Source organism: Lycium barbarum, chromosome 11, assembly GCF_019175385.1.
Source record: "Lycium barbarum isolate Lr01 chromosome 11, ASM1917538v2, whole genome shotgun sequence".
Taxonomy (NCBI): Eukaryota; Viridiplantae; Streptophyta; class Magnoliopsida; order Solanales; family Solanaceae; genus Lycium; species Lycium barbarum.
This window is the reverse complement of record NC_083347.1, coordinates 116,805,203-116,827,851: the sequence shown is the minus strand read 5'-3', so window position 1 is coordinate 116,827,851 and position 22,649 is coordinate 116,805,203. Positions and strand designations below refer to the sequence as shown.

Here is a 22,649-nt window from a genome sequence, read left to right as displayed (position 1 = left end):
TATATGACATTGTAATTATTAGGGGTATTGTGTGTGATAAATGACTACTTAGGAGGTCACAAGTGTACAAATAATTGTCCTTATGCCAATGTGTGTGAGTTGTTAGTTTAATTTTGTTTAAGCATGTATAATCTAGAACTTGCCTGGTTGATCTTGTTTGAGATTCGACAGTTAGTTTGGTTGTGAAATGATCTTAGGCTTTCTTTGTGTAAATAATCACTTTGCCTAATTAAGCCGTACCAAAAGCTGAAAGTATCACTAGTTTCCCTTTTTGAGCCTTTTGACCTTTTTTTTGGCTAGCCGAATGAAATCTCACCCGTTGTGCAATTTATCCATCTTCGCACCCGTTCCCTCCTTGATGCTACTAGATAGATGAGGCAAAATGCCTAAGTTGGGGGTGAATTAAATGTGGAGTAGTTAACATGACTGAAGCGCAGCAACTCCAGCTCTGGATCAACAGGCTCAGCTGTCGCAGCGGCAGTGGCAGACCCCGAAGGAGGGCCCTGTGTGGCCGGAGGTGGTGGTGGAGGTCTTGCCTCAGAAACAACCAGTGTGGCTGCAAAAGCCTGTGTATCGACAGTATCTGGAACACCTGTCGTGGGAGCATCAATCCCAATAGTGGCAGCACCAAACTCGGACTCTACTGGATCAGTCCCATAAGCACGGCTTGGACTCAACTCTAGCTGAGTGTCGTCGTCATCACCGGACTGATCTGCCACTTGGTCCTTCTTGCTTTTCACCTTATTCTTCCTCCAATCCCCCACACGAGCAGCTGTGATGGTACCGTCCCAGTCTTGAAGCTGAAATATCCTTGCCTGTCTACACAATTCCGTGATAAGACACGGAAATACCATGTTCTGGTTGGGCTTGTGTGCCCGCACATGCAGCTCCTCAGCTATGAGCTCCCCAATATTCATCGGGTACCTGGACATCAATGAGGCAATAGTGACCGCCTGACTGGTGGAGAGGGTATTATCTGCCTGGGTTGGAGTGATCCTGCACCGAAGCAACGTCCACCAAAATTTAGCCTCTGTGGACAAACAACTTTTAGTAATCTTGATTTTTCCATCATTAGTCCATTTTTGCTCATATGGCTCAGATGTGATAATTGCAGCAGTCCATTCCCTCACAGATTTCTTGTCTTTCCTGTCTCGTTTGTCTAGGAAAAGGCTCAGATCATTAGGAGCCACAAAATCATCACCAAACAGCTCTCTGTTGATAGCTTTTGAGGAAATGTCAACCAGTGAGTTCCGGACTGTCACATTCTCCAGCATGGGTATCTCATGCCAAGCACGACTCGGCTTCTTCATCGACATCAATACCGCCCCATATGATGCATAGAACTCCCGCACAATGTGCGGAGCACACTCTCCCGGCTCATGAGTGAACACATCCAGCTTGTACCCTTTGATGGTATCATCCAGCTGTGGATGAGCCGAGATACCATCGAAAATCAGTCGCCGTTCTTCAAATATTTTCCGCGGCGGCTGTCCCGGCCATCCATTGGTCATACAATTTCTTTGACCCTTTGACCGAGAACCGAAGTTTTTCTTCCTCCAGCCGTTTGGTCCTGACGGCCAGTTTACGACCCTTTGGCAGCGTACCATCATCCGGATCACTAGGCCCTGCTGAGTCACTCTCCGGATCTGTTTGAGTGGCTGCCCCCCTGCTTGATGCTTCCGCGTTAGAATCCCCCTCTTCAGACTGGGAGGCTTGCGACGCAGACTTGGACGGGGTCATAGGTGGGGGCTGTGATGGCCTTGTGTGGGGGCCCCCTGACCTTTGGTGGCGATATAACCTCCGCACACTCGGATCCTGATTGTTCCCCTTCCGAATTGGAGGGTTCATCTATCAGCCTCGAATCCGGGCGCGCTTTCTTTCTTGTGCCAGTGCTTTTGGCCCCCGCTTTCTTTGCATTCCTTTTCTGACCCATTCCTGCAAACGACACATCATATTAGTTACCATGAAACATCAGATCAAAGATAAGACAACTTGATTGTGCACAAAATCTGTGTTCTGTCTGTGATCGTAAACTCAAAAGACGGCAGTTTACGGTCCGTAAAGTACGATCGTAAACTGAGCAGTTTCTTGGGGAATATTCTGTCCCTTCATGACATGCTTAAATACGGACCGTAAACTGAAATACGGTCCGTGAAGTACGATCGTAAAATGCTCAGTTCTTTGAAGAACATTCTGTCCATTCGTGACATGCTTAAATACGGACCGTAAACTGAAATACGGTCCGTAAAGTATAGTCATGTTTCGCATCACAGACAGAGACATATTTTGATGTCAAGATTTCGTTGCACATCTCAGTTTCACATTGTTTTTGGGGATTCGGTTACTCAGACTTCACCCATTTTCTACCAATTTTTCATAATTCCCGCAAGAGTCAAGCTATTGGTGGGCAGACCAAAACTTCAAAATTTTGTGTTTAAAGTATGGAATTCCCTCCAACCCATTTGGGTTTTATTAACAAATTCCCACGAGAATTGAAAGAATTTAACACATCTATCCCCTCACAAGATCATTAACCGAGGTAAGTAGACCCTTAATCTCACAAAACCTAGCCTAATCAAATACTTACCATCAAGTTTACAGTCACTGCTGGAAAATAAGAGTAGAGAATGTCAATCATACCTTTTTATTATGACCCAACAGATGAAAATCAGCAAAACTTGGAGAACACAACTTCAATCACAACCAACTTTAAACCTAGGGCAGAAGGGATACGAATTTTGAGAAGAGTGGGTTTGTTTTTGGGTGTGAGTTGTGTATTTATGGGGTTTAGAAAGATGGAAGATGATGGGTTTATGGTGGGAATCGTGGGGGTTGAGGGGAGTTAAGGAGGATCGTTACTGGAGGGAAGTTTAAAAGAGGGAGAAGTTTATGGGGTGAGGTGCTCTGCTCGTTGATTTAAATCGCGATCTATTTAATTTTTTTGGAAGAGGGAGAAGTTTATGGGGTGATGTGTTACGGTTTGTGGGAAGTTTGCCATCACTACTAGGAGTGGTAAAACAATCCAGGGGGCTGCTGAGAAGGTGATTGATCGGGACATTCCTATCATTCTGGGGAGACCTTTCCTTGCTACAGGGAGGGCTCTGATGGATTCGGAGAAAAATGAAATCAAGTTCCGAGTCAACAATGAAGAAGTGACTTTTCAGGCTAGCAAAAGGATGAAGTTACCAAGTGTTTACGAGAGTATTTCGGTAATTGATTCATTTGATGTTGTTGATGAAGCAGTGGAGTTCAAGATGGAAGAAGAAAGTTTGGTGAAGCTCTAGCTGGTATTCTTATTAATTTTGATGCTAAAGACACGGAAGGCTATGTGGAGACAGTTAATTCACTTGTTGGATTGGGCTCATACTCATACCACCCAAAGAAGCTAAATCTTGATCTGGAAAATAGAACTACTCCTCCAGCAAAGCTTTCGATCATTGAGCTGCCTAAGTTGGAGCTGAAGCAGCTCCCATCACATCTGAACCATCACGTCTGAAATATGAGTTCCTTGGTCCAGACAATACATTACATGTGATTATTTCAGCCCTATTGACTGAGGAGTAGATTTTACAGCTTTTGGAGGTGTTGAGGGAGTACAGGCGTGCTATTGGTTGGACCATAGCAGACATTCGAGGTATTCCATCTGGGATCTGTGAGCACAAAATTTAGTTGGAGGAGGGTAGCAAACCGAGTGTAGAGCATCAGAGGCGACTAAACGAGAATATGCAAGAGGTCGTCAAGAAAGAGATCATCAAATGGTTGGATGCGGGCGTGGTTTACCCAATTGCCGATAGTAAATGGGTAAGCCCAGTCCAATGTGTTCCTAAGAAGGGCGGCATTACTGTTGTGCCGAATGCAAAGAATGAGTTGATCCCGACCAGAACTGTCACCGGATGGAGAGTTTGCATGGACTATCGCAAGCTCAACACGACCACTTGCAAGGACCATTTCCCTATGCCCTTCATTGATCAGATGCTTGATAGGCTAGCAGGGCGTTCCTACTATTGTTTCCTTGATGGTTATTCGGGCTACAATCAGATCAACATTGCTTTGGAGGATCAGGAGAAGACCACTTTTATTTGTCCTTATGGGACATTTGCATTCAGCCGGATGCCTTTTGGTTTGTGTAATGCACCAGCCACTTTTCAGAGGTACATGATGTCAATCTTCTCTGACATGGTAGAGGATTTCTTGGAAGTGTTCATGGATGACTTTTCTGTGATGGGTAATTCATTTGAAGATTGTCTTGGCCATCTGGGTCAAGTGCTAAAAAGGTGTGAGGAGACCAATCTGGTGCTAAATTGGGAAAAGTGCCATTTTATGGTAAAGGAAGGAATCGTCCTCAGTCACAAAATCTCTGAAAACGGCATCGAGGTCGATCAAGCGAAAATTGATGTGATTGCGAAACTTCCACCACCTATCTCGGTCAAAGGTGTCCGAAGTTTCTTGGGACATGCTGGGTTCTACAGGCGCTTCATCAAAGATTTCTCCAAGATTGCTAACCTAATGTGCAAGCTTCTTGAAAAAAAGGCTAAATTTGTGTTTGATGATAAGTGCCAGAAGGCATTTGAGGAGTTAAAAGAGCGTCTCACTACGGCTCCTATTATTGTTGCTCCTGACTGGTCCCTGCCATTTGAACTGATGTGTGATGCTAGTGGTTTTGCAATAGGTGCTGTGCTTGGGCAGAGGCACAATACAATTATGCACCCAATCTATTATGCGAGCAGAACACTGAATGCTGCCCAGATGAATTACACAGTGACGGAGCAAGAGCTGCTTGCCATTGTGTTTGCTTTTGAGAAATTTCGGGCCTACTTGTTGGGGTCCAAAGTAGTGGTTTACACTGATCATGCAGCCTTGAGATACCTCATGGCAAAGAAGGAAGCAAAGCCGCGACTGATCAGATGGGTGCTATTGCTGCAAGAGTTTGATTTTGAGGTGAAGGACCGCAAGGGTACTGAAAACCAGGTTGCTGACCATCTCTCTCGGCTTGAAGAGGCTGGGAGACCTTCTGATGAGCTTGATATAGATGATGCTTTTCCGGATGAGAGGGTGTTGGCTGTGTCAAATAAGGTGGCACCGTGGTATGCTGACATTGCCAATTATTTAGTAACAGGCATAGTTCCAGAAGATATCAAAGCCTACCAAAAGAAGAAATTCTTGCGGGATGCTCGGCAGTACTATTGGGACGAGCCTTATTTGTTCCGAACATGCGCTGACAACATCATTCGGCGTTGTGTTCCGGAAAGTGAAGTGATGGCGATTCTAAAGGCGTGCCATGACTCTCCTGTTGGGGGTCATCATAGCGGAAACCGAACTGCGGCTAAGGTACTTGAGTGCGGCTATTACTGGCCGACTATTTTTCATGATGCTAATCTATTGGTGCGATCCTGTGATCAATGTCAGAGGCAAGGGAATATCGGCAGAAGGCAAGAGATGCCTATGAATTTTGTTATGGAGGTAGAAGTGTTCGATGTCTGGGGGGATTGACTTTATGGGACCCTTTGTGAGTTCGGGTGGCATGAAATACATCTTGGTAGCTGTGGACTATGTGTCAAAATGGGTAGAAGCGGTGGCTTTACCTAATAATGAGGCCAAGAGTGTTATGGGTTTCCTCAAAAAGAACATATTTACTCGTTTTGGTACTCCGAGGGCTATAATCAGCGATGGTGGATCCCACTTTTGTAATAGAGCTTTCGCGGGACTGATGGAGAAATATGGTGTAAAACATAGGGTGGCAACACCTTATCACCCTCAGACAAATGGACAGGTTGAAGTGTCCAACAAGGAGATCAAGAGTATTCTAGCGAAAACAGTGAATGCAAATAGAACTGATTGGGCCCGCAAGCTCGATGATGCTCTGTGGGCATACCGGACTGCTTTCAAGACTCCGATTGGGACTTCACCCTTCAAGCTTGTATTCGGAAAAGCTTGTCACTTGCCGGTTGAACTTGAGCACAAGGCTATGTGGGCGCTGAAGAAACTGAATATGGATTGGGAGGAAGCAACCAAGCTCAGGTTGTTTCAACTAAATGAGATGGATGAATTTCGGTACCAGGCATATGAAAGTGCAGCACTTTATAAAGAAAGGATGAAGCAATACCATGACAAGAAGATCCTGAAGCGAGAGTTCTACAAGGGTGATCCTGTATTGCTGTTTAACTCTCGGTTGAAGTTGCTGCCTGGTAAGCTTAAATCAAGGTGGTCAGGTTTGTTTGAGGTGGTAGGTGTTTCACCCCATGGAGCAATTGAGTTAAAGTCCGGAGATGGTACTCGGACATTTAAGGTGAATGGGCAGAGATTGAAGCACTATCACGGAATGGTTTCGGAGGATAGGATTGTCGATCACTACAGGTTGAAGCACCTCGGAACGAACAATGATCTGGTGTACCAAGATAAGGAGTGAATGGTCCCCACCGTCGTGCCGCGACGTTAAATCAAGCGCTTCTTGGAAGGCAACCCAAGTGTAATGTTTATCTTTTAGTTTGTTTTTTATTACATATAGGGTAATGGTTATTTTGGTGCAGGAATATATTGCAGAAAATATTGCTGAAAAGCAGGTAAGTTCAGTTGTAAGAAACTGTCTCGTAGCATTGTAAAATACGCCTGCAGTTTATGGACCGTATTCCACAATACGGCTCATAAACCAGGGCGTATTTAACAATGTCACAAAACAGTAAGCACTGTAATGTAACATGATAGTTTACGACCATGGAGGACGGACCGTATTTCACAATACAATCCGTAAACCTGAATCGTAAACTATCATGAGACATACAGTGTACTGCCCACACCAATATCTCTAAATACGGGTCGTAAATCACTTTACAGACCGTATTTAGAAACAAAAAAAAAATTAAATAGATCGCGATTTAAATCAACGGGCAGAGCACCTCACCCCATAAACTTCTCCCTCTTTTAAACTTCCCTCCAGTAACGATCCTCCTTAACTCCCCTCAACCCCCACGATTCCCACCATAAACCCATCATCTTCCATCTTTCTAAACCCCATAAATACACAACTCACACCCAAAAACAAACCCACTCTTCCCAAAATTCGTATCCCCTCTGCCCTAGGTTTAAAGTTGGTTGTGATTGAAGTTGTGTTCTCCAAGTTTTGCTGATTTCCATCTGTTGGGTCATAATAAAAAGGTATGATTGACATTCTCTACTCTTATTTTCCAGCAGTGACTGTAAACTTGATGGTAAGTATTTGATTAGGCTAGGTTTTGTGAGATTAAGGGTCTACTTACCTCGGTTAATGATCTTGTAAGGGGATAGATGTGTTAAATTCTTTCAATTCTCGTGGGAATTTGTTAATAAAACCCAAATGGGTTGAAGGGCATTCCATACTTTAAACACAAAATTTTGAAGTTTTGGTCTGCCCACCAATAGCTGGACTCTTGCGGGAATTATGAAAAATTGGTAGAAAATGGGTGAAGTCTGAGTAACCGAATCCCCAAAAACAATGTGAAACTGAGATGTGCAACAGGCTTTTCCAGATACTATCAATACACAGGCTTTTGCAGCCACACTGGGTGTTTCTGAGGCAAGACCTCCACCACCACCTCTGGCCACACGGGGCCCTCCTTCGGGGTCTGCCACTACCGCTGCGACAGCTGAGCCTGTTGATCGAAAGCTGGAGTTGCTGCGCTTCAGCCATGTTAACTACAGCCAGATTGCAGTCAAAGCGGTGAGGACTAAAAGGCAAGTAGAAAAAATATTGCAACAATTTAAGCCGAAAGTGGTGAGAATAGTGCAACAGTTGGTTACTGAGGCGACCATAGAAATACATGCTGAGTTTGAGAAAAAGCACGAAGTGTATCAGGCTAGGCTAGACTAGACAGCTTTGAGGCGAAATTATTAACTCGAGAGCAGACCACACCCGGTGGGGAGTCTAGTTCATTGAGGAGTGAGTTGGAGAAGCTGAAAAAGGAGTTTGAAGCACTCAAGTGCAAGGTATGGTAGCCGCACCACGTGCCATTTTGCCTACTACGTTTAAGGTGCTGGATCTGCTGGATTCTGAGGAGGAGGCGGAGGATGCCGAACCCTCTGTTCGCGGTACAGGAAAGAGAGTACGTGAGCCATCTGAGGACCCAGAAGAGTTGGACAGGAGATTAAAGAAGACAGAAAAGAAGGAACTGCAGCAGGCGATCTTTCAGTCATTGGTTGAGCCACAGCGCCAACCAGGAGAGTCCACAAGTCAACCGCCGGATGCGGCGGGCCAGTCCTGAGTTGCTCACAGCACCAAGGTACCATTTCTTTTCCCTCGTTCTCATAAGTGCAGCACTGAGACAGTGCTTGATTCTTTAGTTGTTAGTAGTGTAGTGTAAATATATGTTTAGGAAACCCCTCGGCTTTTCTTTGCCAGAGTTCTTTTCCTGAGGGGGGTTTATCTTGTTGAAACTGGCATGTTTAGGATGTTGCTTAGGTTGAGTAGAATAATTTTGACTTATTTGGTGTTATTTTGTAACTGATGGCATGTGTTATGGTTTGTGGGAAATTTGGGACCCCTCGAAATTTGAAAAATGCATACTTAGAACAATTATTGGTTGACATGATTGATTCTTTATATGCCATTGTAATTATTGGGGTATTGTGTGTGATAGATGACTATTTAGGAGGTCACAAGTGTAAAAATAATTGTCCTTATGCCAATGTGTGTGTGAGTTGTTAGTTTAATTCTGTTTAACCATGTGTAATCCAGAACTTACTTATTTTGCCTAAATAAGCCTTACCAAAAGCTGAAAATATCACTAGTTTCCCTTTTGAGCTTTTTGACCCTTTTTCTTGGCTAGCCGAACGAGACCTCACCCGTTGTGAAATTTATCCATCTTCGCACCCGTTCCCTCCTTGATGCTACTAGATAGATGAGGCAAAACGCCTAAGTAGGGGTGAATTAAATGTGAAGTAGATGTTAAAAACATGAGTTGGGGGTGGTGGAGTTTGCTAGTAGAGAGTCAATGTGGTAGTTGCATATATATAAAAATAAAAAATAAAAAATCAGAAAATTGAAACACAAAAAGAATTGCTAGTTGGATAGGAATAAAACCACATCGAGGTCGAAAACTTGAAAGAAAATAAAGGGGTTGGAAAGAAAAGAGGCGAATCAAGGTAAAGAGATGTTGTAGTGTCAAGGAGGGTGAGTCACTAATATCCAAAAAGTATCCTACCCGTCCCTAAGCCTACATTACAAGCCGAAACAAGTCCTAATGTGATCACAACCGAACGAGCCTAGGATGAGAACGTAGAAAATAAGGGCAAGCCTATGGTATTTGCATGTGTAGATGTGAATTTCTTTGTGAGTGTGAGTGTTTTCTCTTCTCTTTCATCTTCGTCCCATTCTTGTTGTATATATGTGTATTGGGACATTCTTTGGTCTATGTGAGGGCATAAGGATGAGAATTGAGCAATATAAAGTGACCGCCTAAAGTAGCGTTTGTGTGCATCATAATATGTTCGATAATGTAATGTCATGCATTGAAGCTTCATTGTTAGTCGTAGCGTTCTTGAGTTGTGCATATTGCTTTGAAATAGAAGATTGGGGTGGTCCTTTGAAGAAAAACATGCATGCCGGTGGTTCGGAGTCAAAACCAATGTAGACATTGTTATTCTATGATATCTAGGTGTTAGATTGAGTCGTCGTTTTGTATGGCTTGCTTGAGGACAAGCAAAGACTTTAAGTTGGGGGTATTGATGTGGCGTGATTTTACGCCACAAATCGATGCTTATCTGCTATAAGTTTTACTTGTTTTTAAGCAAGTCTATGTGATTTTACGTGGTTTTTAGTGTTTTTCAGGAAACAGAGCAGATTTGGAATGAAAGCAGTTGGAAGCACAGAAGTGGGCGTAAACTCAGTTTACGGTCCGTATTCTACAATACGGGCCGTATTCCATGGTCGTATTAAAAGATAGCAGAACCAGAAAGGCAGGCTGAGAACATGGTGATTTACGGACTCAGTTTACGGACCGTATTTCAATTTACGGTCCGTATTTCAACACGTAATTAACCATTCGAGCATTTGGCAGAAAGTCTGAGTTTTGGAAGTTGAAAGACGATCGGGCGGTTTACGAGCCGTAAACCACTTTACGGTCCGTATTTCGAAAGATGGAAGTTGCTCACAACTGGAAGGACGACTGGGTCGTAAACTGATTTATGGTCCGTATTTCACTTTACGGACCGTATTTCGTGTCGACGGGACCAAAGTGCAAATCTGTAACTTTTATGTTTTCAAAACCTATAAATAGTCATTGTAGGGTTTTTATTAGTTATCAGTTATTATATTTTTGTCTCTTGACTTAGAACATTAAATACTCTCTAGTTTTTTAAGATTCAAACATCAATTCAAGTATTATCAATTCCTCTTTTCTTCCAAACTAAGCAATTATGAATTCTTCAATTTCTTATTTCTTGTTCTCTGTCATGAGTAGCTAAATTACCTTACTAGGGTTGTGAACCCAATGATGGGTGTTTTGTGATTGAGTTTGTGAATGATATACACATAATGGATTATTAGGGTTTAGTTATTCTTCATTCTTCATTCATAATTAATGGTTGCAAACATTGATTAAAGCCATAAACCTTGATTTATTTGGGAAAATAATTAGGGTTGGTAAGAATAACTAACAAGGACTCAAAGCTTTAAACTTTGTTTAATAAATTCACTTAGGAATAAGGAGAATTTACTTGGCATGATTAATCGTTCTTCATGGTTACTTTCTTATATTTGGGAAAATCATAGAAAGACATAATCTTTATTTATTGGGAAATAGTAGAGATTCACATAGAGATTAAGTGCATTCATATAATGATCCATTATAAGTATATCAAGATCAATACCCATGATCATACACCCTATCTAACGGGGACACAACCTTAGTTTCTTTTACCATAAATTTCCACCAAAGCAAGTAGACAGCAATTAGTTATAGATCAACCAACTTTTACCAAAATCATCGGATTAAGACATTAGACCTAGAACTCAGCATCCTACGACTTTAGTAACCTTTTCACACCATATTCCCTGTGGGATTCGACTCCAACCTTGTTGGGTTACTATATTTGACAACGTCTGCGTTATACCATTAATAGGTGTAATTTGAGCGTTATCACAATAATCATACATCAGCTTCACAATGAGCCTCCTTTATACATTGTTATGGAACTCAAAACATAGAACACTTACCACATCAATCTATCAGAATATATTGTATGAGTTTACTATAGTTGCCTAGCAATGTATTCGCCGAGCATACAACCAAAGTAGGATAAAAAGTGGCAACTGAATGCATAAGCTCTTTTTTATCAGACAACAGCATGCATAAGGTTCGACTCTTAACCACTAGAAACCCTACAGAAACAAGCTTTAGAAAGGTTACGCTAGTCGCACAGCCTTCCACTGCCACCACTTTGCTCCCACCTACTTTTTTCATTATACAAACCAAGACAAGACATTCATCTAACCAATAACGTAGAACATGAACAGGATCAATTACTACTACCAAGTCTTCATTCCAAGATTTCTTGTAACTAGTTTTCTTTGACGTGAAATTGTATTAATTGAGGCCCCAAAAACAGTTTGACAATTTTTTAGGTTTGAGAACATCTCCAGTTTGTTCAAAAATATGCGGCTGCATTGTACATGCTCCTGGTAGACACAAAAAGAAGTCTATAGGTCATTGTGATTGTGCAATCTTCTCTCCCCTTTTTATATCTATAAGACTATGAATTTAGAGCCTGTTTGGATGGGCTTATGCCTATAAGCTGCAAACAGCTTATAAGCTAAAAAAAATAAGTTGGGGTAGTCTAACTTAGCTGCTTTAGATAAGCTAAGTCAAATGGGCCCAATTATTTTTTTGAGCTTATTTTAAGCACAAAATGACTTTAAGCTGGCCAGCCAAACACTTAAAAAAGCTGAAAACAGCTTATAAGCAACTTATAAGCCAATCCAAACAGGCTCTTACTAATTTGTCTATTACAATCATGACTATAATCAGAGTACAACTTAGCTACTTAGTACATGATACAAGGGTCATATGTGGGCTATAGCAGGAAAGCTTATTTTTTCAGGGAAGGTCCAATTAAGATGTTCATAAGGTTTACGTGATCAGTAATTCAAATTCTGGGACATTCTGAAGGTGAAACTTTCGTCACAGGTTTAGTTTATCACTGCAACATATAGTCCTGATTGAACTTGGTCAGATATGCCATCGTGAAATTGCTTCTGCCAATGACGGATCACTATTGCAGAACGGGGGAAGAATTAAGGCTAGGAAGGTCCCTGCTTTTATCCCTACCCCTCAAAGGGTAGGGGTAAGGTTTGCGTACATCCTACTTGTGGGATCACACTGGGTATGTTGTTGTTCTTACAGGTCCTCGCCCTCTTAAGCACATGGTTCTAAAGATTCAATCTCAAAAGCAATGAGTACTAAATAGAGCATTATGTGAAAAGTCAAACTGCACTTGTATAGATCTGAGCAGCAGCTGTTTCAGTGAATTTCAGGAAACCTAGGTTGTGTGAGAAGCTTGTTGAAGTTGTTCTGCCACTGAGAATCCTCCCTCACGTGGGCTCTCTAAGTAGGAAAGAAGGATGACTCACCAGATGTGCCGGCTATTAAAAACTACCATCAGAATTAACGGAATACAGTCCAATCACCTTGACATTCTAATTAACTATTTTTTTGTTTTGATTATGGTGGTGACCAGCTTGCGCGCATCTCGACTATTCCAGCGGGTACCTGCTATCCCCCACCAGCACATGTATTGGATAACTCTAGCCACAAAAACTCGGAAAAATAGAAAGTAATCACCTAGTGTTTTTGTTTCTAATGAGATTTGAACCCTGATCTCCAATTTTTGTACCCACTTCACTCTAATCAACTATTCCGCTACCAAATGTGATGACTCATACCAAGGTATGAAAAACGTATCCAATTAATTAAAATGTGCTCTTAATGACTAGTGTAAGATGTTTCGTGTTCGGTGTGGAACACTGGTGGAGGGATGGGATGTTTGTCTCCTTATATGGCTTTGGGAAATCCTCACCTCATGAGTTAGCTTGTGGGGCTGAGTCAAGCTCAAGATCCATTTCTTCATACCATATCAAAACCAAGAGTTTGAGTCTCTAATCTTGAAAATATTCTCTTTATTGTCTAAAAGTTCTTTCACTTTCTATTCCAGTTTAGAAAAGAACGAAGGGTTGTTTCCTTTCTGAAAACATTTTTTCTATCTTCTTCTTCTGGAGAAAGTGGTATCAGAGCCAGACATATTTCTGTTATTGTGTGCCCCAATGTTCGGCCCCCATTTCTGTTTTCCGCGCTCTAATTAGCAGGCTTAGAGGGGGGGGAGGGTGGTTATTTATGGGAGGGAGGTGTTAACTGTCCCACATTTGTGGAGGAATAGGTCGTTTGTCTCCTTATATGGTATTGGGCAATCAATTTCTTCACATTTGGCGAGCCTGAAAACCTTAGACCAGGTCATTAAAAAGAAAAAAGAAGAGAACTCGTGTCATAATTCAAGTATGTTATTACTTAACATGACTATGCCTGATTTTCTATGATTCTGACATGTAAGTGATTACTTCAGTAACAGTCCACAGTGCTCTAATTGCAAAACTCTAGAGGTAAATGTGTTTAAGGAGGCATCCATAGGTTTAGGAATTTAAGAGAGAAATGCACAGGGTTTCAAAGGATTCCAGAATATTAAATTGAAACTAACATTCAGAAAATTCAAAAGTTCATAAAGATACAATACCAACGACCAGTGTGGCTAGCTTTCCATCTAGCCCAATACTTCTTCAGAAATTCTTTCTCCACGTTCTTTAAGGGGCTGGGAACGGCATTTCCAGCTGCATATCCCTAGAAGATGAAGCAAAGATACCACTAAAATTCATGATCAGTAAATGAAAGGAGTTAGAATTCACTTATGAAGATCAGCAAGTATCAAATAGCAAAGTAAATAAGGGCATGCACTAGAAATTTCGCTTTAACTTGTCAGGTACCAATCACATCTATTGCAATTTTCAACTGAATAAGAAAGACAAGCTTATAAGGTATGATTGTAAGTCAAGATATCAAGAAACCAAAAGAATTAAAGGGGCAACATAACTTATGTTTGGCATCTATATTCAGGTTAGTGATGCCACTAATAGTCTAATAGGATTTGTTCAATATTACCTCCAAAGAACATCTAACGTCTTCTACATTGGGCCATACTATCATTGGCTCCCCAATGCCCAGAGGTTTTTTATCGTCTGAAACTCCAGCTGACATTGAAGTGGCAAACTCCGTCATCCATTTCTCATCTAAAGAGCCTAGGGAGGAGAACTGCAGGAGGCAAATGCAGGCAAGGATGTTAATGATATTTGATAATGCAGGTGTAAATAGAGACATCTGGTGGAAGAATACTTGGAGCTGAATGGAACTCGAAACGATATGGGTACCTGGTAAATAAGAGGAGACTTCTGAAATTCTTTGCTAAAAGTACATTCCTGAAGAACAGTACGTAACTTCATATGTCCCCACTTCTTCAAACTAGGACCTGAATGATATCCAGGCACAGATGCAATTAGCCTGACCTGGAATTGGAGAAATGACAACTTCAAGGTCATGTTATCACATTGCACCTTAAATGGTACAATAAACAGTTACCCCCACACAGCTTTTTAGAAATTCCTAGCAACGATTTATACTTCTTGTCACCTCCACCCCAACATGGATACAAGAATATTAACCACAGAATCAGCCTCCATGATAAATAGTGAAAGAGGGGATAATACTCAGTTATACAGGCCTTCCTTTCCTATTCTCACGCATGTGAAGGCAAATATTTTCGCCAAAGAAAGACATGCTGGTTTTAAAACGTGACAGTGAAAAGCCATGTTTGTCAGCTCTATTTTGCTTTTAATTTCATCCTTTCTTTTTCCCCTTTTTAGTGGTGAGGGCTGCCTATGAGCTGTAAATAGGAAGAGAGCTGACAGTAAAGAAATGAATATTATGTCCTGGGAGTCGGTAAAACCTCAGGCACCACATTTCTCAATACTGAGTCATCACGTGAAATGTGAGCACAAAGGAGATAGAGTTTCAGCTTGGGAGACAAAAAGTGAAATGATTTTTCATTATCTCAGTACTTCAACTAGTCTCCCTCGAAAGGATCTCTTGGTTGTGGAGAAGGTTGCCAAAAAGCGGTATATAAGGCGTACCCAGTAAGACATACAAGTAAATCAGATATAAAGATTACAGTAAAAGAGATGAGAAAATACCGTTGCACTACTGTAATCAAATTTCTTGAAGAACAAGGAATTGATCTTGCAGCTTCCAAAATCTGGTATATTAGCAATAAATTCTGGCCACTGCAAAGAATTCAACAGAAACAAATAAGTTCAAGGAAAAAGGGTGAATTCATAAGAAGGGAAAAGGCTAAATGTCATCAGAATGCAGACATCAAGAACATGTGAAGTTCTTGGTCCTGATTTATCGCATAACAAGGCAGGGTTTCCTCTAAAATAGCATGTTCTGCAGCATCTACAGATACATATAGTCATAGCTCTCCATATAGGATGAAACAATTGCCAATTTCTATATTGAAAAAACAAACCATTGTACTACTTCATAAATAAATTGGGCAAAGGTTAAGAAACCAAAACTGGAAGCATGGGACACTGCAAATAAAGAGGTGTATTTTACAGTGTCCTCTTCCTACAGATAGTTGAAGCGATTTTCCCTGGTCTACGTTCCAACTGTCTCTCTAATGGGGAGTCAGTTATTGCAATTCGCACAAAAAGTTGTATAAAAGATAGACAATATTGAACAGAGTTAATTCTCACACATTCCTCTTTGCAAGCCTATAGATATGGTGAGCACGAAGATAGGCGAACAAATGAAAAGTCAATAATATGTCTTCAATGTCAGTTTGCTGCCCAAAGGTGCTTTATATACGAAGGTCTACAACAGTGGATGAACGGCTGTTTAATTCTAGCCTTCCTCTTTTATGTCTATTTTCGTGAGTATGACGATTGACAACTAATGAAAAGCCAATAATGTTTTTCCAATGTCAGTCTGTCAATCAAAAAAGAAGCCTACAAATCAAGTGCAGAAACATGATGGTGATATTACCCAACTACTGTATCAAATGTGAAGAAAATGGCTGAAATTTTTAGATGTATTCAAATTAAATACTCCCTCCGTGTCAATTTATTTGTCTTACTTTCCTATTTCATCTGTTTAAAAAAGAATGTCACTTTCTATATTTAGTAACTCTTTAAACCCAACATCGTACATGGAATATTCAAGACCACAAGAATCACAGGGCATTTTGGTACATTATGCACATCTTTAGTTTAGGACCCCAAGATTCAAAACTCTTCTGGATTTTCTTAAACTTTGTGCCGACTGCCGAGTCAAACCAAGACAAACAAAGTGCACGGAGGGAGTAAATTTTAAAACATCAAAAGTTGTTCGATGCAGTGGAAAGTTATTCTTCGTTTTGGGTTTGGGTTCATCTGTACCTTTAATGCGCTTAGATAATCAACCAAATCATTTTCAAATCCGCCATCCTTGCTCAATTTGTTTTGATCCTTCCAGGGGAAATCTTGCATCCACAATCCCTGGCTTTTGTTATTCCAATCAACATAGATCAAGTTTGCAGTATGTACAATAACTCTAACTCCTGTTGGATAGACAAGAAGCATGGCTTTCGAATGGTGTGTTCCATATGCAATAGGTAAAGAAGGTTTGTGCAGAATCCAATTCGCAGGTTTGCTTCTCTGTAAAGGAAGAAGACAATGAAGTAGAAATTTAATCTGGGGCTTTTTTCATTTTTGGCCCGTCAGCCGAAATTAATTACGGGTGCTAGCCAAAATATACAAAACATATACATTGATTATGTATATTATTGTATGTATATTTATGTATACAGTATGTATATTATGTGTATATTTATACTTAATATACAAAACCTATACATTTTCTGGCTATTATTTTCTTGAGCAGTATAAGCATATAATTATCCCTTTTAATCTAAGAGAAGCTCCAACAACATCAGATTCTCGTAACTGTTTTTTACCTTCATGCACTCCATGGAACCATCACCTTCTCCGTGAACGACGAGAACATTAGGAATCCGTTTAAGATTAGGACATGCTGCATTAGAAAGGACCACGAAACCAGTCTTCAGACAGAAAAAGATTAACTTAGTTCATAAAAGCAAACAAACTTATACTGAGTATCTAACAAACAATGACAACCACAAATAAGCAGTGGAGATATGATACATGCAAGAGAGACATTTATAAGACTGCATGCAAATGTACTTTGAGGTAATGTTAACAAGTGAAAATTACAACCAGAACGGTCTGAAAGGAAAAAGACTGGATAGTTGCATCTACAATAGCATAGTAAACTTGGAGAGAATTGGCAAGTTAAGGAACCACTTCATTGAACGACCCAAGACGTCGAAGCGCATAAATAAAAGGAGAGATAGACAACGTTAACATAATAAGAAACAGAGAAACGAACGAAAAGGCAAAAATGACAGAACTCACCAGAAAGAAGCCAATCCATATCCACCATGTAATTTGAGAGGATAGCTACAAGCACATTCCCCTGTGATAAATAGGAACCCATGTCAAGCAGCAACAAAAACGTAGACATTATCCAACAACTACAGGTCCACAACTCCACATATAGAAGGATTTATCAATTATCTTATGGAAAATGGACCTTGGTTTTAACTCAACTCCAAAAGCTAGAACATGAGGTGAAAATTGCTCAAAAGCATATAAAGAGATATCAGCCCGTTTCCCCAACCTATGTGAGGCATTCTAACACCCTGCACGCCCAAAGCTAGACACTGGAGTGTGGATAATAAAACATGAGGCCCAACATTGGGTGAACCAAGAACAGGGATGATCTGGACCTCGGAAACTCAACCCCAAAAGCTAGCTTGTATGACGAGAATTGTCTGATACCATATAAGGAGACAACAACCTCTAAAATCTTTGTTGCCATAAAGCTCCTATAAAGTTTATAATGTAGAAAAGTATTAACAAATATATACAAGACTTTAAGAATCAGATAACAAATGGATTAGAATAATGAATTCACTAGAGGAAGCATCAGTTCAGGCAATTCAGAGACAAACTTAACGTCACATCTTCTTTTGCCCCTTTACTAATTCGTGAACAATAATGCACCTACAAGAACCATCTCATGCAAACAGAACCTATCACTGAACAATCTTAATGTGTACTTTACCTGAATAACATCATTAATAGACACAGCTTCTGTATTTGCCCATGCTGGTAACTCCCGCACTCTCATCAATCTGAATGTGAGTGGTAACTTATGCTTGAGAACTCTAAACTGACGGATGGCCTCTGTGGAGCTATTTGTTTCTTGGCCATTGTTGTGCAACATAATCTATATGCAAAAGATATACTTAATAAGTATACAAGATTGAAACATTCTCCGTACATATTTTTTTCTAATAACGTGCTAAAAGACTATATATTCAGAGCCAAAACGAGGAAACAAAGAAATCCATACCTTTTCTGAAGCGTCCTCTTGACAAACTTCTCGAGCTTTCTTCTTACCACGCATCTGACCTTTGTCGGTACCACTTTCTTCACTGGAAGGCCTTTTTTGTTTGTTGGCTGGTGAAGTTTCATCTTTGGGATCCGTGCTAACATACTTAAATAGGTAACGCCCGGGTATCAACTCTATGACATCACCATTTCCGATTTTCCACCTTTCTTTGGACAAAAGCTTTTTTCTCTCACCATTTGATCTTATAACAACTGGATTTGTTCCTTCCTACAATCCAATCCCCGTGTTTATTCCAAGGAAAAGAATTCAACAGGAATTAAGAAGTAAGGACATTAACGTCCTTTTACACTGTAAATAAGTTGAAATGATATCACAAGGTGTGGACAGAACTCACGCATTTAACAAGCAACATATACATGAATTTAAGCACCACAACTTTCAAGAACTTCCGCTAACCCATCCAATCTCTTGGTATACAAGCCTAGGAAACTTAGCAGAAAATTCATCATTGAAACTACAGACTCAAACAAGCATATTGTCAAGAATCCTAGTATCCACAACTTACAAAAGGATAATTCACAATAATCACATACGTGTATGGATGTAAAATATTAATTAGCATTAGGGCTAGCAAAATGGTAAAAAAAGCAAGTAACCATCCAATCTAACCCACTAAATATGGGTTGAATAACTGACCGTTTAAAAATGGATCAAACATGGCTATTATCCACTATAATGGATATACAGATGGATAATATGGATATCCGTATTATCAATACCCATTTGTCTGTTTGTTATTTTTCATGAGTTTTTGCTTTCAGCGAGTCTAAGCTTATTTTGGCTTTTAGCTTGTGTTCTCACCTGACTATTTCCTGAAATAATGGATAATATGAATACCCATATTATCCGTCGGTTAACCCCTTTTTTTTTTTTGAAACTGGTAACTTTCGGTTAACCCATTTTTTAGCCGTGCTAAATACGGATGGTCAGATATTTCTTCTGTTTTTGTTTAACCCCTTTACGACCTGCCCATTTCTGATCCAGCCCGCCCGTTCGCCACTCCTAACTAGGATGACTCATCCAATACTGAACTCAAACAAAATAAAAGTTAATAGACAGAGCTGACCCAACTAATTTGAGATCGATTCATCGTTGATTGATTGATCGATATATTTAAACAATCAAAATATACATGAATAACGACGTGAAAAACAGGAAAAAAGGTCAGAAAAGTACCACGACGACATCAGCAGAGCCAGTGGAGGATGCAGTGATACTAATGTGCTTGCGGCTGAGCCGTTTATCAGTAACTGGAATGCAATTTCGGCCGATCAAATTAGGACCTTCGGAAAGCAGAATCTTGGGTATGGAATTTTTCTCGTCCTCTTCCAAATTATCACTTAAAGGCACCAAAAATCCAACCTTTTTTAACCAAACACAAATTAAAATCAATACAAGAACAAGAAAAACACACCAAAAAACAAAACTAAAATAAACTAACCTCATGCTACTTATACGTTTGATACCATTTTAGATAATCACTACTTTTAGACCACTTCAAATTTGTTTGCTATAGTAAATTATATGGTATTATAATGAAATGGGCTGGAATAAATTTGGGAATCAATTGATTATCGAAATGCTACATATAGAGAAATGGAACTTTTCTCATTCTCTTTAAAATTATCACTTAGAGGCACCAAATATCCAAACTTTTTGAATCAAACACAAACTAAAATCAATGCAAGAACTAGAAAACACACAAAAAAAGACTAAAATAAACTAAACTCACGCTACTGATATGTCTAATACCAATTTCAAGAATCTCTAGTTTTAGCCAACTTCAAATTTTCTCATCCTCTTCCAAATTATCACTTAAAGCCACCAAAAATCCAACCTTTTTGAACCAAACACAAATGCAATGCAAGAACTATAATAAACACACACACACACACACACAAAAAAAAAAAAACTCATGCTACTGATATATATATATGATACCCGGTGCACTAAGCTCCCGCTATGCGCGGGGTCCGGGGAAGGGCCGGACCACAAGGATCTATTATACGCAGCCTTACCTTGCATTTCTGCAAGAGGCTGTTTCCACGGCTCGAACCCGCGACCTCCTGGTAACATGGCAGCAACTTTACCAGTTACGCCAAGGCTCCCCTTCAATATATATATGATACCAATTTAGAGAATCTCCCGTTTCAGCCAACTTTAAAGTTGTTTGTTAAAGTAAACTTTTTAGTATAAATTTGGGGATGAATTGATCAAATGCTACTAATAGAGAAATGGAATCTTGGGTATGAAATTTTTCTCATTATCTTTCAAATTATCACTTAGAGGTACCAAAAATCCAATCTTTTATAATCAAACACAAATTACAATCAATGCAAGAACTAGAAAACACACAAAAACAGACTGAATTTTTCTCATACTCTTCCAAATTATCACTTAAAGGCACTAAAAACCCAATCTTTTTTAATCATACACATTAAAATCAATGTGAAAACTAGAAGAAACACAAAAAAAAAAAAAAAAAAAAAAAAAAAAACTAATTTTAGCCAACTTTAAATTTGTTTGTTAGAGTAAATTATTCAGTATTATAATGAAATGGGTCAGAATAAATTGATTTAATTGAATGAAAATGCTACTAATAGAGAAATTACCTGAACCTGAGAAGAACTGGACATTGAATTATATGGTGTTAAAGAAAAGCCAAGAAACTTATTTGGGGTGTTTGGTTTTTTTATTAAAAATGGTAATTAAGAAATGGGCTTTGAGTTTTTGAGTGAAAGTGTATAAGAACAGGGCAAGCATGCACTGTTTTTTTTTTTTTTTTTCTTCTTCTTATTTGTTGTGCACTTATTATTTTTACGTTACTTTTTAAATTTCATTTCCATAGAGTTAGAGGGTTTCTTTCTCTCTTTTATTTTTGTGTTGGTCGCTTTGTGGGGTCATTTGCACTTTACCTCTATTTTGTGTTGGTCTTTAATTTTTAACCTGAAGGCAAATAATTTTTTTCGCGGGGCATAAATTTATATTTTCACATCATAATATCTCATAAGCTATGTCTCGCGCCCTTAAAGTATTTATGTATCGATAGGCATAGTTCGATTTTGAAGAGCAAAAATTAAACCAACCCATTTGAAGAGCAAACCGTTCAATTTCTTCCGCTTTATGTTCCAATTAAGTCCGTCAAGTTGGTCGGATTAGCTCGAGTCCTAGTCTGAGCCGGCCCAGGATCGCTAAAAGAGCAGAGGCTGATTGAGTATTTAAGTTTGGGAAAGTTGCATATATAGCCATCCAACTAAAAATATTAACAACTGGATGACCACAAAATTTCAATATACAGATCATAGCCATATAAAACAAACTACAATGGCTAACAAGTGTAACCTAATTGTTTCTCAAACAAACGCGTGCACTACCACCTAGCCTTATCCCCCAACCAGAAAGTTTCCTAACCTGAACCCAGTGACATTCTTAATTTCTTTAGCTATTTTTTATTTATGTATTATATCGAGCAAAGACGATTTGATACTTTAATCTATAATGGTAGGTCTGGTGTTATTTTTTCGGATTCCAATATGTTGTACATGCATTGAGAAACGGAAAACACAATTACATAGAATTAACCAAACTTTGAAAACACACTAACAACTTAGAAGAAAACTGCTAACATTCTTTACAAGATAAATATTTATTTTAAGAAGAAAACTTGCCACTTGCTTAACAAATGACCTAATACTTAAAGCCTTACAAGTATCTTTCATCTTTTGCATAAACTGTGAACAAAAATTCAAAAATTCATGTAATTGCAACATAGATATCCAGAATTTGCCATTTGAGTAGGCACGGAAAACGGTGTGGTGTGGTGCAGTTGTGGGACAAACCCACATAATTCAAGAAGACTTCAACCGCGCCCCGCATAATTTGTTGCTTTCAACCCGCCCCGCCCCGCCCCACATTTGTTTGTCAAGTACTTGGGTTCCCTTGTCTCTTTTGTCCAAAATTTCAGTAGAATAAAAGTTAATTTCTATTGTTTGTAGCATACTAGTTGTCTACTGTACAGCTACTTAGTTTATTCAGCAGGTCAAAAAC

The 22,649-nt window shown here is 39.6% G+C and overlaps 1 protein-coding gene across 2 annotated transcripts in view; it reads right to left on the bottom strand.

Annotated features, from left to right (window-relative positions):
• The window catches only part of LOC132620354 (tyrosyl-DNA phosphodiesterase 1), a 29,838-nt gene extending 8,399 nt beyond the window's left edge, over positions 1-21,439 (bottom strand). The window contains exons 1-12 of one of the 2 annotated variants that reach the window (XM_060335020.1): positions 21,215-21,439; positions 19,779-19,964; positions 18,543-18,809; positions 18,252-18,416; positions 17,540-17,600; positions 17,062-17,138; positions 16,505-16,762; positions 15,260-15,349; positions 14,441-14,575; positions 14,175-14,324; positions 13,753-13,856; positions 1,786-1,935 (exon numbers count right to left, since the gene is read on the bottom strand). In XM_060335020.1, coding sequence (XP_060191003.1) covers positions 1,845-1,935; positions 13,753-13,856; positions 14,175-14,324; positions 14,441-14,575; positions 15,260-15,349; positions 16,505-16,762; positions 17,062-17,138; positions 17,540-17,600; positions 18,252-18,416; positions 18,543-18,809; positions 19,779-19,964; positions 21,215-21,238 — 1,608 coding nt within the window. In that variant the 5' untranslated portion in view covers positions 21,239-21,439 and the 3' untranslated portion in view covers positions 1,786-1,844. Of the gene's footprint in view, positions 1-1,785; positions 1,936-13,752; positions 13,857-14,174; positions 14,325-14,440; positions 14,576-15,259; positions 15,350-16,504; positions 16,763-17,061; positions 17,139-17,539; positions 17,601-18,251; positions 18,417-18,542; positions 18,810-19,778; positions 19,965-21,214 lie in introns of those variants that run through there. The other variant, XM_060335019.1, reaches the window with a different exon arrangement.
• Between the last annotated feature and the right edge of the window lie 1,210 nt (positions 21,440-22,649).